General features: G+C 54.0%; 1 protein-coding gene and 1 long non-coding RNA gene across 15 annotated transcripts in view; one reads left to right on the top strand and one right to left on the bottom strand.

The window, feature by feature from the left end:
* Tns1 (tensin 1) overlaps nt 1-13,470 on the top strand; it is a 217,620-nt gene that overhangs the window by 178,785 nt on the left and 25,365 nt on the right. For 11 of the 14 annotated variants that reach the window (XM_063237476.1, XM_063237473.1, XM_063237471.1 and 8 more), the window contains 4 exons: nt 3,594-3,680; nt 7,915-8,111; nt 9,252-9,327; nt 12,462-12,554. In XM_063237476.1, coding sequence (XP_063093546.1) covers nt 3,594-3,680; nt 7,915-8,111; nt 9,252-9,327; nt 12,462-12,554 — 453 coding nt within the window. Of the gene's footprint in view, nt 1-3,593; nt 3,681-7,914; nt 8,112-9,251; nt 9,328-12,461; nt 12,555-13,383; nt 13,405-13,470 lie in introns of all 14 variants that reach the window. The other 3 variants (XM_063237477.1, XM_063237475.1, XM_063237472.1) reach the window with 2 other exon arrangements.
* Nucleotides 9,848-11,239, bottom strand: LOC134473344 (uncharacterized). Its single transcript, XR_010043591.1, has 2 exons — nt 10,426-11,239; nt 9,848-10,180 (listed from the first exon to the last, which is right to left on the bottom strand). It is a non-coding gene; the product is annotated as an uncharacterized LOC134473344 (long non-coding RNA).

The raw sequence follows: 13,470 nt of genomic DNA, 5'->3' as shown, positions 1-13,470 counted from the left end.
ACTTAAAGGCTGTTTTCTTAACTGGAAAGAGTATATACTAGAAATCTAGAGTGCACATCAATTTTCTCATGAAACATTGCAAGCATCCCTGTTACAGCCAAAGGACAGATTAAGGATGCCTGTGTTGCAACTATCATATAACATTGTATCAGATGGTCCAGCCACAGCAATAAGACAAGAAAAAGCAATAAGTCAAAGTTGGAGGGTCCAACTGAGGTATCCTGTGTCTCTGATTCTGTGATTAGATTGCTATTGGGTGTCTCTAGAGGTAGAGATTTCAGTGTATCTTGGAAATTAGATGTGGATCTTATCCTTGAGTCTAGAATTAGGTGGTGGTAGTTGGGGACTGGAACTTTAAGATGAAGTCATTTGTAACAAGAGAAGTATGGAGAAAGTTCTGTGGGACAGAAGAGAGAAGGCCACTGTTGTTTAAAGTGGTTTGGGACCGTGTGAAATGTAGGTTTAAACTGAGCCTTGCAAGATAGATAGGATTTTGAAAATGGGTGAGGCTGCTAAACAGAAAGAGGTCACAGTGAGGCTAGGAAAGAACAGAAAATGTTTGAAGCACAGTGAGTGGGTGAAAAGCATTATAGATTGTGAGAGGAAGACTTGGAGGAGGCAGCCAGGGGATTGTCTCAGGATAGTTTTGAATACCAGACTGAGGAGCTGGGCTTTCACCTCGCACCATGTAGCAAGTCATTACCATGGTTTAGTCAGGAGATTATGTCCTGATAAATGCTGAGGCATGAAAGATGAATCTGGTGGATCTGTGTAGTCAGGATGCAACATGGAAGAGACCTAGACTGGGGGACATGCTAGGGCCCTATTAGGTAACCTTGGTAATGAGGACTCCTAGAGGAGATGATGCCATGGATCTGGTGGGGGAGGGGGAAACCACTGCGATCACAGATCAGTTGGCTATTGTGGGTGAGGTGCAGGCGGACCGTGGGCTATGATTCCGAGGCCTCGCAAATTGAAGGGCAGGGGTTCCATCAGCATGCAGGCATTAGGTGGAAGAGCTGGCATGGAATAAGGTGGAGCTACAGCGTTAGGTCTACGTGAGTCTGAGGTGACAACAGCATCTCCAGGTATGGACATACAGAATCAGAGCTTGAAGAGTGGGAACAGTTATAGATTTTAGAATCTTCCTCGGGAAAGGTGAAAGGTGGAGGTTAAAGCTCTGGGCACAGATGAACTCTTTATGTCAGAAGCATGGAGACAAGAAAACTTAGGGTAGCGTAGTCATGAGGGGAATGGAGGCCGAAGAGGGGACCTCAGAATAAAAGCTCAGGGTGGTGACAGGAGGCCAGGACGATGCGTCATCACGAAGTAAGATAGTGGAGGGTTTCAAGGAGGAGTGGGAGGTTAGCAATGTCAGTCTGAAGCGATAAAGAGCAGGAGGAGGAAGAGGAGGAGGAGGAGGAGGAGGAGGAGGAGGAGGAGGAGGAGGAGGAGGAGGAGGAGAGAGCGTCCCTTGCGCTGGCCATGGGCCTGGTGATTTTCAAAGGATCATTTCAGTTGAGTGCTGGTGACAGAATCCAGACCCTGAGGGGCTGAGCAGTGAGTGGAGAGGGAGTGAAGACAGCATCCAACCACACTGTGGAGTGGTTTTAGGATTAAAGGGGAGAGGGTGGTAGTTTACGAGGGTGGCGGGATATTGGGAACTTTTTGCACGATAGGAGTAATATGAATGTTTTCCAGTAGAGAAGGGAGAAGATTGAAGGTGGGAGAGGAAAGAGCAGGAAAAGAAGAGAATGAAAGAAATAGAATGGGCTCTAAGGAGGTCAGAGGAGATGGGCTCAAGAGCCCCAGCTTATTCAGACGCAAACAGGACCTGAGATGCCTCTTTACGAAGTTATAAAGGGTTATAAAGACAGGGAGATAGCAGAGTCAGGCTTGGGAGCATGAACTGAGAACCTGCTATTTTGCGTTTTATTATGTATATGGGATTAAGTCCATGGCCCATCTGGTTTTTCCGTGTGAGCTTTAATCTGTGCTACTTGCTAAGCTAGGCTCTGGGAAAGTGGTAGCCAATGGCAGGTAAAGTCTGTGCCCTTATGGACTTGGACACTAAGCAACTAAACACATAGATGTATGCCCTTTCAGATGTCGGATAAGTGCCAGAGAGATAAAGCAGTGATATGCTAGTGAGGAGTAGAAGGCAGGTGAGCATGGGACAGTCAGGGAGGGTCACTGCTTGATGAGGAAATGAACCGTAGGGAGCAGCCAGTGCAAAGGTCCTGAGACAGGAGTATGCCTGGTATGGCTGGGGCAGTGAGCAACATGAGGTCTGAGGGGTAACGGGAAGGGGGCCAGTTTATAATTGGCCCCAGAAATGCTAGAAAGAATTTGCTCCACAAAGTGACGTTATCTGGCTTGTTCTAAAAGACCCAGGGCAGCCAGGATGGTAGCAGAGAGACAAGTTGGGCGGCTGCAGCTATTGATCAGGGTGGAAGCCAGGAGACAGGAGCAAGTGTGCAGCGTGTGGACATATTTTGGAGTGGCTGCCGACAAGATTTATAAATAGGTGAGACAAGGACAACTCGGAGTCTCTTGAGCTGAGCCACTAAAGAATAGGCGCTCTTTATTGAGAAGGGTAAGGATCTGGGAAGAGGGAATATGAAAGGGTGCTGGGCTGTGACATGTCCACAGAAGACCTGAGGTCAGGCTGCAAGAGTCAGTAGCTGCAGGAGGTCATAGAGCTTGGAGAGGTGGAGGTGTCACAGATTTCACCCAGCGGAAGTACAGGCAGGGAAGGTCCGAGGACTGAAGGTGGGGCCTTGCACATCTTGGGGTTGGAGACAGGTGGGGGAACCAGCCAAGAAAGTGGGGTGCAGCCCTTATGGATTAGAGGAGCCAGGCTGGGGTCGTGCTGACCACTTGCATGGCCTCTGTGTCGCGAAGAGCAATGGGGAGTTGGCAAGGTGGGCAAAGGGTAGCACCACAGGTCCTTCCAGTGCACCCAGCAGGTTCATTGTAAGGGCTTCTCTGGCGGTGCCCAGCAGTTTGGGGCAGAGCAGACACTTCCCCAGGGTAGACGATCACTTGGGTTGGTGTGACCGAGGGTCAGGGGCTGTGGGATGTTGAGACAGGAGGGTGTGGGACCCTTGGGCTGAGGCTGGTGGTGGCACTCTGGATTCAGAAGGAGGCGGGTGACCATGACAGAAGGGGAGGACCTGGATAGATCAAGTGGGCTGAGGAACCAGTGAGGCAGCAGGTAACAGGACTGAAGTCTCCTGGCCCCAGGCTGCCACCTTCCTCCTCTGTCCCGAGGTTAGAAACTAGAGGGACAAGGTGTCCTACTAGCCAGCAGGACAGCCACCTGCCCTCTGGAGGAGGAGACCAAGCCCTGCCCTCTCTGTCTGTTCCCTTCCCCTCCCTCCAGTACTGCCAGATCCCAGCCCCAGAACACCAACTAATCTTCATTTTCTCTCTGTTTTTGTTTTGTTTTGTCTTGTTGGATGCCATGTCCCCTGCATCTCCCTGTGCCCTGTGTCCATGTGCCTCTGTGCCACTGGTGGGGGGCTTTCCTTGCTGATGTCTCCCCTCTCCACCTGCTTCTCCCTGCCGGCTCCCCTGGGGTGGGTGGGCAGCGTACAATGCCAGACTGCAGGGCCTGGGGCTGAGCGGCAGATTGCGGGCCCCTCCTCTCCACCGGCTCCGCTCTGCCTCCCTCTCTGGTTGGTTCCTGGTCTTTCCCCTTCTCCCTGGGAGCTTTTCAGTCCCTTTGTGGCTCCCAGCTTCTCCCTCCTCCTCTCCTTCGGGTGCCATTCCGTCGGAGCCTTTGCCTGCCCTCCTTCTTCTGTCCATTTCCCGTTTCCCCTCTCTTCTCCCTCCCCATGGCTGTCCTGTCTCCACCTCCTGCTCATTCTGTCTCCCTCCTTACCGCATTGTTCTCTTCCTGCTCGCCCCCCCCCCCACTCCTGCTGCATGAGCCAGAGCTCACTCTGCATGGATGCAGCCCCAATGCTTTTAGCTTTGGCCTTGTCTGCTGGCAGCAGGGTTCGAAGTAACCGGACAAACTTTCAGGGCCCTGCGGAGATGTGGGCCTTTGCAATGAGGCAAATGGTGAGGGCTCCCAAAAGCCCAGCACCCTGTATCATAGGCAGACGAGCAGGGCTGCGGGGCCAGGTCTCAGCAGGAGCCAGGCTATACTACCAGGCATAAGACCAGGAGTGGTGGCCCACATCTGCTTCCTTGGCACATTCTGGGGGCAAAGTATCTCGTCTGACCCCTCCACCAATCTCTGCTCCTAGGACCCGGTAGCCAGGAGTCAGGAACCTAAGCTGTGGTTCTGACCCTGCCAATGCTAACGTCTGTGACGCTAGGCAAGCCTCTTCTCTAGGCAGAGCTGTTCCCAGTTCTAAACTGCAGCAATGACAGGCCTACATGAGCGTTGCACATGGTGTGCACAGCCCGGGTATGGTGGCCCCTGCATCAGGCTGTGCTGTTTTATCTGAGGGTGATATTGTCCCCTAATGGACACCCCCAGTCTCTTGGGAATGCAGGCCTGGAGGTCTTAGCCCTGAAGAAGTCCCCTCATCCAGTCCCTGCTCCTCCAAGCCTGAGGCTGCTGTCAGGAGAGACAGTGTGCTTAGGCTCCCCCCTTACCCCCATTCCAGAAAGAGGCTGCAGGTGGGTGGGAACCATTGACTCCCAGTGTCAGCACCTGGTGCTGTGGACCCTCCCCCCGCCCATGGGGATGGGGAGATGGCTCTAGCAGACTGTGCCTCCTCTGCTCCTCTCTCTCTGTCTTTGTCTTGGCCCAGTGGTGAGGAGTGCAGTTTAGCTGGGCCTAGGGTTCAGGCAGGTTCTGGGGTGGTGCCCTATCCAGGGGAGCTGGCATGGCTTGCCCTGGGGCTGCTGGTGTGATTGCCTGCCGTGTGGCTTCCTAGTGCCCTGGCCCAGCAGGTGGCCTTCCTCCTGGACCCCCTGGCTTCTGGAGGCATGCAGTCGAACACCTGGCCCTGCCACCTGGAGCTGAGGAATCCAGTCTTTTGGAAATCGGAAGGCTGGAAAGAAGAGCTGGGTCTGTGGGGGGTGGAGGTGGCCAGTGGGGGTGCGGGGTGGCTGTGATGAAGCCACAGCAGGGTATTTGTCCCTGTGACTCCAGCAAGGGCAATAGAGCTTTGCCACAATACACAGAGTGACCGATGTTAGGGCACAGCTTCCAGGATTGCCGTGTGTATGTGTGTGTGTGTGTGTGTGTGTGTGTATGCGGGCCCACAGGCACACATGTATGTGGACACCTGCCTGGAGAGAAGAGGCCAGAGACTGAAAGAGTCCTGGGGAGAGGGTGACAGCAGGGAGCAGGCTGTCACTCTCTGGGACGTGACGGAGGGTGTTCTCTCCCTGACATGGCTGTCAGCTTGGGTCCAGATGTCCCAGCTGGCTGAGGAACAATGCACTCTCTTCTCTCGCCTTCACTGTGCCCAGTTCCTCTCCTAGAGAGAGAGACAAGAGGGAGAGGACATGGCTGTCCATGCAGTTGGGGCAGCTCTGGGCTTGCCAAAGGGGACAACAGTGGGACACTGTGTTCAAAGAATGTCAGTGGCCCTAATGGGCCAAGGGTGCCATGGGGCACTCTGTAGGGGCGGGGCCATCCCTGTGGGAGTGGAATGTGGGGTCTTTCCCCTGCTGAAAGGGGAGGCTCTGCCCTGCAGCTCCATGGCTCTTTGGAGGTCACAACATTCACTCCCAGCCTCTGGATGGGAGGCATTCCCACAAGCTGAGCTGGTGGGCACAATGACCCAGAAAGTGCTAGTGCCTTGTGCAGGGTCTCAAGTCAGCCACCTAGTCCAGCATCTTTTCTGGGCTGCTGGAAGTGTCTGTGGCCCCAGACGTGGATACTGATCTGGGCATGTCCAGGAGGATGTTCTCTTTCCCTCCAAGAGATGGAGTGCTACCATGGCAAGCAGGTCTGTTTTTCAAGGGCAAACGTCAGATCCCTCAACATGGAAAGCCACCCCTTGAAAATGCAGAGGGACCTGCCAGAAAGAAACTGCTGGGTAGGGGATCCTGGAACTGAGACCAGCCCAGTGCGTTTCCTTTAAGCTTGGGGCTGAACTAGCTTCCAAGCCCCAGGAGCCCTTCTCAAATGGACCTCCTTTGTCGCGGTATTAGTAGAAAATCAATGGCTACATCTATTTCTTTCTAATCTTTTTGCCAGTAACAAGCCCCACAGGGGCTCTGGGCCACACTGCCTAGGAGGCCCAAGCTGGGCAGGACTGGTAGAGGAAGAAGCCAGGCTGACGCCAAGGGCTGTGTCCTGGTGACTCCACTCTTCCCAGGCCTGGGAGCCTGGAACTGGGGAGGACTGCAGCCTTGGCAGCACCCCTCCAAATTCAGCCTCCTTCCTCGGGGCCATGCTCACAGCAGCCGCTGGGTGGGTCTGATTGGATCCCTACTTTTTTTTTCTTGAAATGAGGGCACTCTGAGGTTACGGAGCAGCTTGCTTTAAGCTGAGCAGTCTGAGCAGAGCTGGCAGGCAGGGCTGGTCTCAGGCACAGTTCGAAGCGTGGCCTCCAGATGCCTTTGGGCACCTTCAGCATTTAATGGGTTGTACCAGGCCTGCTGCCCTGCAAGGTTCCCTGCAGAACTCCTGAAGCAGGAATGCGTGAATGAGTCCATGTCTGCGGGCTGGCGTGGGGGTGCAGCTGCCCTTGGACTTCGTGGCCAGTGGCCTGCTGTGCTGTTTGAGACAGGCAGGAAGGCTTCCCAGCAGTGGCTGCTCGTGGTGGCTATTGTGATTGTGCAGGCTGGGGACCCCTGCAGCCTTCATATCTCACTGTAGATGGAACAGATTCAGTCTGCATGGGGGTGAATTTGACTTAGTCGCACAGGCACATTTTTAGGTGCCCACTGTGTGTGTGTGTGTGTGTGTGTGTGTGTGTGTGTACACTCCTACACAGGCTGTGGGACAAGTGTCCAGGGCCCCAGGCCTGTGACCTAGGACCTTTGGTTAACCCTAATTAATGGTGGTGAAGGCAGAGCAGAAAGTCTCCTGGAAGGTAACTAACTGGGTCTAGGAGCACACCCTTTGGGCTGAGTCTTGGCCCTGGGACCTGGAAAGTAACTTTTCTAGGATTCTGGGAGCCAGCTCAGTGAGGCAATGGATTCCATGCCTCCAGTCCAGCTGTGGGAGGAGGGAGTAGGAAGGAAGCAGGGTGAGGTTAGCAGCATGCCCAGCCCACGGGATGGACCTGGAATGGGAGTGCAGACTCAGACAGAGCACACGACCTCCCGCTGCCTTCCCTCCACCAGCATGGCAGGATGGGAGCCTCCACCATCTCTGGAGGTGGATGGAAGTAGCAAGGGGACCAGTGTAAGGGAAGGAAGAGGTTTTGGGGGTGCGTGGGATAAAGGTGGGGAACCCCAGGGAGGGTCAGGAATATTCCTGGGGGCAGTTGTGACTGAGAGCTCCAAAGCAAGTCTGAGTCATTTTTAAATTTCTCTTTGGGAGCACCATTTGCAAGATGATGCAATTTAGCCCTTTCCAAGAGCTCTTCCCCCTGGGTTTGATGTTGCTTGTTGGTTGATGTAGTTGCCTTGGAGACCCTGTCTTCCCTCCATCTCCCCTCCCTTGTCTGGAAGCTCTGGCCCTCTGCCTCCAGGGGCTGGAAGGAGCCGACATCTGTTTCTTCTATCAATCCTTTGTCCTCTTGGTACCAGTGCTGCATGGAGTAGAGAATCTAGTAAAGACTGAGCCCAATGCAACCAGGTCCCCACACCTGCAGAGAAGGCCTGGGGTGTGAGCTTTGGGCCCAGGAAGGCTGAGGGACGTGCTAAGGAGAGGCAGCCCATTTTGGCTCAGTCCCTATGCTAAGTGGTGCTGCCTTCTCTAGGGGATTAGATGTGATTGATCATTTCTCAAATAATATGTTCATTATCCTCCATGCCCGGCCATTCCTCCAGGGGTGCAGGCTCGGGAGAGGCAGCCTGCTGAGCCCCCAGCCCCACTCCGGAGGAGAGCAGCCAGCGATGGACAGTATGAAAACCAATCTCCCGAAGCCACGTCACCCCGTAGCCCTGGGGTTCGCTCCCCCGTCCAGAGTGTCTCCCCAGAGCTGGCTCTTACCATCGCCCTCAACCCTGGAGGGCGGCCCAAAGAGGTGAGTGCTGGATCTGTGTCTGGGAAGCTGACAGTCAGCTTGGCATGGACCTACTAGTAAACAGGGAGGTATATTTCCCTCCCTACAGACCTTACCCCACATCTCTTCTCTGGTGCATGGCATGTAGAGCCCATTCCCTTCCTTCAGCAGCTTTTCTGTTCTCTCTTCTTACATTAGTGATGAGATGGAAGTTCCCTTCCCTATTCCTAGAATCCCTTAATTGCATGGTAAGAATTCTGGGGATACCATAGTTGACCTCAACCTTAAAAACACGAATCAGGCCAAATACACTGATAAAAATGTTTCAGTGCTTCCCAGAAAGTTTTCTTGGGAAATTTGATTTTCATGCCAAAGTGTTTGTATTTTGGGGATGTTGCAGTAGTCTGAAGCAGTGGGTCTCCAACTTCAGTGTGCAGAACCTCTGCGGAGTGTGTTCATATTGTAGATTCCCAAACCCACCTCCAGAGATTTCAGCATAGAAGATGTGGGACGGGAACGAAGAGTCTGCATTTTAAACGTGTAGCCTGGGAGAGTCTGATGCAGGTGGTCATGGGCCCCACTGGAGCGTTTGTGCCATCCTATAATACCCAGCTGAAGAGTCACCCTGGATGTCGGAGGCCTTCACCTCCCCCCTCCCCCCCTTTTTTTTTTGTCTTTTGAGACAAGTTCTCGCTGTTCAGTTCAGGCTGGCCTTGAGCTCACTTTATAGCCCAGGCTGGTCTCACACTCGTAATGATCCTCCTGCCTCAGCCTCCCGAGTGCTGGGATTACAGGCATGAGCCACCACGCCCGGCCACACCGCTTTCTTACCTGCCTTCTGCTAGGATCCAAGTCCATCACCTCCAGCCCCTTCGATGTGGCCATGTGCGGAATTATTTCCAAGTCAGGTGCTCCTGATTCTGCCTGTGCTTGACCACGGCCTTGCAAACAGCCACTCCCCCCACCCCTTGGTGACAGGAAATTGGAGCTGTACATGGCCAGCGTCTCCTTCTGACTTTCGGTCTTACCTGAGCAGTGGCAGAGATCGAGCTGAGAGGCGGCTTGTCCCCGCTTACCTGGCTGTTCTCATGCCCGAGGTCTCTGAAGGGCAGTGCTGCCTTCTCAGGACTCCTGCTTTTCCTCCCCCTTGTTCTCCTGCAGCCACATCTGCACAGCTACAAGGAGGCCTTTGAGGAGATGGAGGGAAGCTCCCCGACCAGCCCACCGCCCACTGGGGGTAAGACTTCCCGCTGAGCCTGTCCTCTCCGTCCTTCCTCCAGCCTGTCATCTCCACCCTGGCCAGTGTGTGTGTGGGGGGGACGAGTGCACCGGCTGAGTTGGGCAGGGTTAGGCTTTGCTGGCCCCGCTTCTGCTGCTTTTCTTCCATTGCGCTGTCTTCCCCTTGTCACCCTCACAGTTAAGGTTGAGGCAGCCCCAGAGTGACTGAGGCAAGAGCCAGCCTGAGGCAGGATCCAAAGTGATTGACTGTGGGGCCCTGTGCTCTCCTAGGAGAGGGTTTGCTTAATTGTTAAAGTCTTTTTGACATTCTGCACTCAGAAGTTCCCCCATCCTGCCACGGGCTCTCTGGGACTTCACCTTGGTGTTGTTTCTGACCCCCACTCCTATTTGCATTAAGATACATTTTCCATTTCGGGTGACATGTGTAACCTTCAGGGAAACAAAGGGGTCCCTCAGGCAGGGGCATCCACACACTCCCCAAAGGGCAGCCAAAGACAGGACTCGAATGAACCCAAGAAGAAGGTCGTGTTTCTCTTTATAAGAAATGCACCTTGAAGGGGAGGCGGAGGAAATGGTTGTGGGGAGATGGTGAGACCTCCAGGTCCCTGAGAGACACCCTGGGTGGCAGAGCAAGGGAAGACTGGTCATCAGGTTCAGATGCCCAGGGAGGCTGGGCCTGGCTCCTGTGGAGAAGGCAGCCTGGAGCTGGCTGAGGACCGTGCCCTGTGCATCGTGGAATGTGGCGAAGGTGCTTGACCCATGTGCCAGCAGAACTTGTGCTGGCTGCTGTCTCGGGCATGCAGGAGGCCAAAGTTATGACGCTGAATGACTTCTGGGAGCTGTGACTCTGGCTGCCCAATGGAAACAAAATATGAACACCTCTGTCATTAAAATTCTTAGTAGCTGCCCTGAAAGACATGATAGGAAACTGGTGAAATTGACTTTAATAACATCTTTCTTATATCTAAAATATTATCATTTCAGTGGGTAAACAATATAAAATCTAGGTATTTTACCATCTTTTTTAGCCACTGATCCAACCTAAAGTACTGAGACATTGATATTTTATTAATACAAAATGCATGCTATGCGGTACCCTTTTTGCACGCTGAATCCAGGGGTTCACTCGGTGTTCACAGCACATCCTCGTTCCCCTCAGCCAGCTGCAGTTCTCAGTAGCCACACGAGGCTCGAAGCTGCTGTGTTGGATCTGGAATGAGTGTGGCCTCAGCGCTGTGACTCTGGAGTTGGCTCTGACGCCCCTTGTGACTCAGTGGCATTTGTTTTCCGGTTCTTGAACTTCTGCCTTCACAACTGCTTCCAATCCCTGGTGGATCCAAACCCACAGGGTGGGATGTCCCCCTGCTGGGGCTGGAAGCCATCTGACTTGTGCTCAAATTGGGTTTTGCCTCTTTCTTTCCCTGCCCTTGGCTATGCAGGGTTCCCTGGGGATGAGGGTAAGTCAAAGGTTTCATAACTGCACAGGCGGAGAAATGCCAGGAATTTTTCTCGCAGGAAGCAGAAGGCTGCTGGACTTCAGCACCACCCACTCGTCTGCTTCCCCATGAGGGCCACTTTTCCTGGGACGGGGTCCCGTGGGGTGCTGGTGGCGGATGGGGAGGAAACCCAGGCAAGCTGCCGACCCTCTCTGGTCCTCTCATTCACTTCAGCTTCTCTCATGCATCGCTGTGCCCCTCTGCTGGTCCTGCTGGGCAGGTGTGTGCTCACTCCTGGCCTGGAGTTGTGGGCTGGGCTCATTCCTTCATAATCACGCATTCAGCAGGCATCTGACAAACATTCACAAGCATAAGTACTTGACAAGTGTCTGCGAGTGAGACACTGTGTTAGGCAATAGGGGTGTGGAAAGGCCTAGATTTCCCTGGTACCAGGAGTATATGTTTGCACACATATTTCCCCCATGATGCCTGTGTCCATTGGACATATAAGCACAGAGGGTGGAATGCAGAGCTGACCCACCCTTTGGGACCTCTGAGATGTCCCCTGCTGTGTGTGCACAGCATACCTTCCTGCAGTGCACAGTTGATTGTGCACGTCACTTGCGTTGAGATTGCACTGTTCTGCTGCTGCTCGTTGCCCTTAGGTCTCTGGTCTTCCGGGGAGAGGGAAGGGTGCTAGAGAGGATCCTGGTCATCTGAAGGCCACAGCTCGGGTGCTGAGACCATCTGGCAGACAGGAAGCATCCCAGAGAGCGGCTGCCTCCGCAGGTTCCTGATCTCCCCGATAGGAGACAGAGCTCATTATGCTGGTTCTCTGAAGTGAGCCGTGACAGCTGTCACTGAGACATCTTGTGACTGGGCATAATACCACCAGTAGCTCAGCCCATGTCCTTGGCTGATGAAAAAGAGCCCAGCAGCCCTTCTGACCTTGTGTATTATGTGACACTTGTAACCCAGCCGGGTGGCTCAGGAGGGGCCTAGCTTTGCCTGGGAAGCTGGTGCTCTTAGGCCAAGACTGCTTGGGTTTCTTCTGGAGCACTGAGGTTTAGAGGTACAGAGCCCCAAGCGGAGAAGGTCCTTCCTGCTAGAATTTTCAGGGGATCCTGAGTTTTAGGGTTCCCACCTATAGTCCTCTTTCCCCATCCTTTTCAAGTAGTTATCATGAGAATCAGTTTTCATTTAGCCTCCTCTGAGATCATCCATGTATGTGATAGAGAGAGACACACAGAGAGAGAGAGAGAGAGAGAGAGAGAGAGAGAGAGAGAGAGAGAGAGAGAGAGAGAGAGAGTGTGTTGGGGGTATTAGGGAAAGCAAAAGGAGGATGGCAAAGAGAGAACATCATATAGAAAGGCGCAGAAAGAAGCCGGTGTGTGTACTGTGAGCTACCGTACTGTAAGGGAACTCTAGCAGCGGCCAAGAGCCTGGGGGTAGAAATGATTTTCTTAGGGTTGGGGACAGCGCCAGGATAAGGGCATCATTTCTTCACTCTTTCCTTTGTCCTTTAGACTGTTGAAAGGTGGAGAACACGGAGCCAAGGAAGGCCAGTGGAGCCTTTTCAGGGCTGGGGCTGAGGCTGCCCAGCTCAGGCTAGCGGGCACCCCTACGGTGGGGCGTCCCGCCCTCCCGCTGTGCCTCCTCACTCCCCACCTCTGTCTCCATTCTTCTTTCCACACAGTGCGCTCCCCTCCAGGGCTGGCCAAGACCCCTCTGTCTGCTCTGGGCCTGAAACCACACAACCCGGCAGACATCCTGCTGCACCCCACGGGCGGTGAGTGATGGGCTGAAAATGGAGGGCAAAGCCTGGGAGGGGGTCTAAGTGGCAGCACCCAGAGAGGCCTCTGTGGGACCCTCCTAGAGGGGAGTGGTCATGGGTTCTGGTCCCTCCCTGAGGTTGGGCTTGAAGCTCTGCACAGGGTTGGGGTGACGCATCTCTTTGCAGCTTTTCTACCTGTTTTTGCCTCCTTGAACTTGGGGGTTGAGAGACCTAGTCTCAGTTTCCTTGCGGAGTCAGTCAGTGCTCTGCTAGAAAAGTCTGGCTCCCCCATGACTGGCCCATCAGCCTCTGCTCTCAGTCTCCTCAGAGGCCAGACCCCTGAATTTGGGTGTTTTCCTGCTCTGCCTTTGGGCTCTCCAAACCTTCTTGAGAAACCCATGACTCAGTAGAAGCCAACACTGAATGCCAGGTCCTGGGTCTTCGCCCCCTCAGCCTGGGTCTCCCTGCCTGGCCAAGGCCCTCACCACTCCAGGTAACCTTTAATCCTCTCCTTGTTCCCATCCCCCATGGCGGCAGCTAGCACTGCTGCTGAGGACCAAGCCAGATTCTGGGGCTCCTGGGCTGCTCCCTGACCTCCCAGGGCCTCCAGCCTGTCCTAGATCCAGAGAGGATTGAATCCCCTAGAGCTGACAGCCACCTTGGCTCACACCTCCAACTTCTCTTCCCATTTCCCGGTTCCTCTCTGTCTTGTGGGAGACACGACCGTGGGGACCATGGGCACCTAATGCCAGCTGGATCTGGCTAAGCCTAGAAAATTTTCCTAGACTGGCTTTAGGGCTGGGCTGGGGCTTTTGAGGTCAACTGCTCCTTTTCTCCTTTATAGCCAGAAGACTGATCCAGCCAGGTAGGCGGCAGTGACATATGTTTGTGACCCACACAGCCATTGGCCAGGGCACAGCCTGCCACCAAG

The sequence above is a fragment of the Cavia porcellus genome, unplaced genomic scaffold (genome assembly GCF_034190915.1).
Source record: "Cavia porcellus strain 051 isolate PalLab524CR breed Dunkin Hartley unplaced genomic scaffold, mCavPor4.1 scaffold_26, whole genome shotgun sequence".
In the NCBI taxonomy this organism is placed as follows: domain Eukaryota; kingdom Metazoa; phylum Chordata; class Mammalia; order Rodentia; family Caviidae; genus Cavia; species Cavia porcellus.
This window is presented reverse-complemented; position numbering and strand designations above follow the sequence as displayed.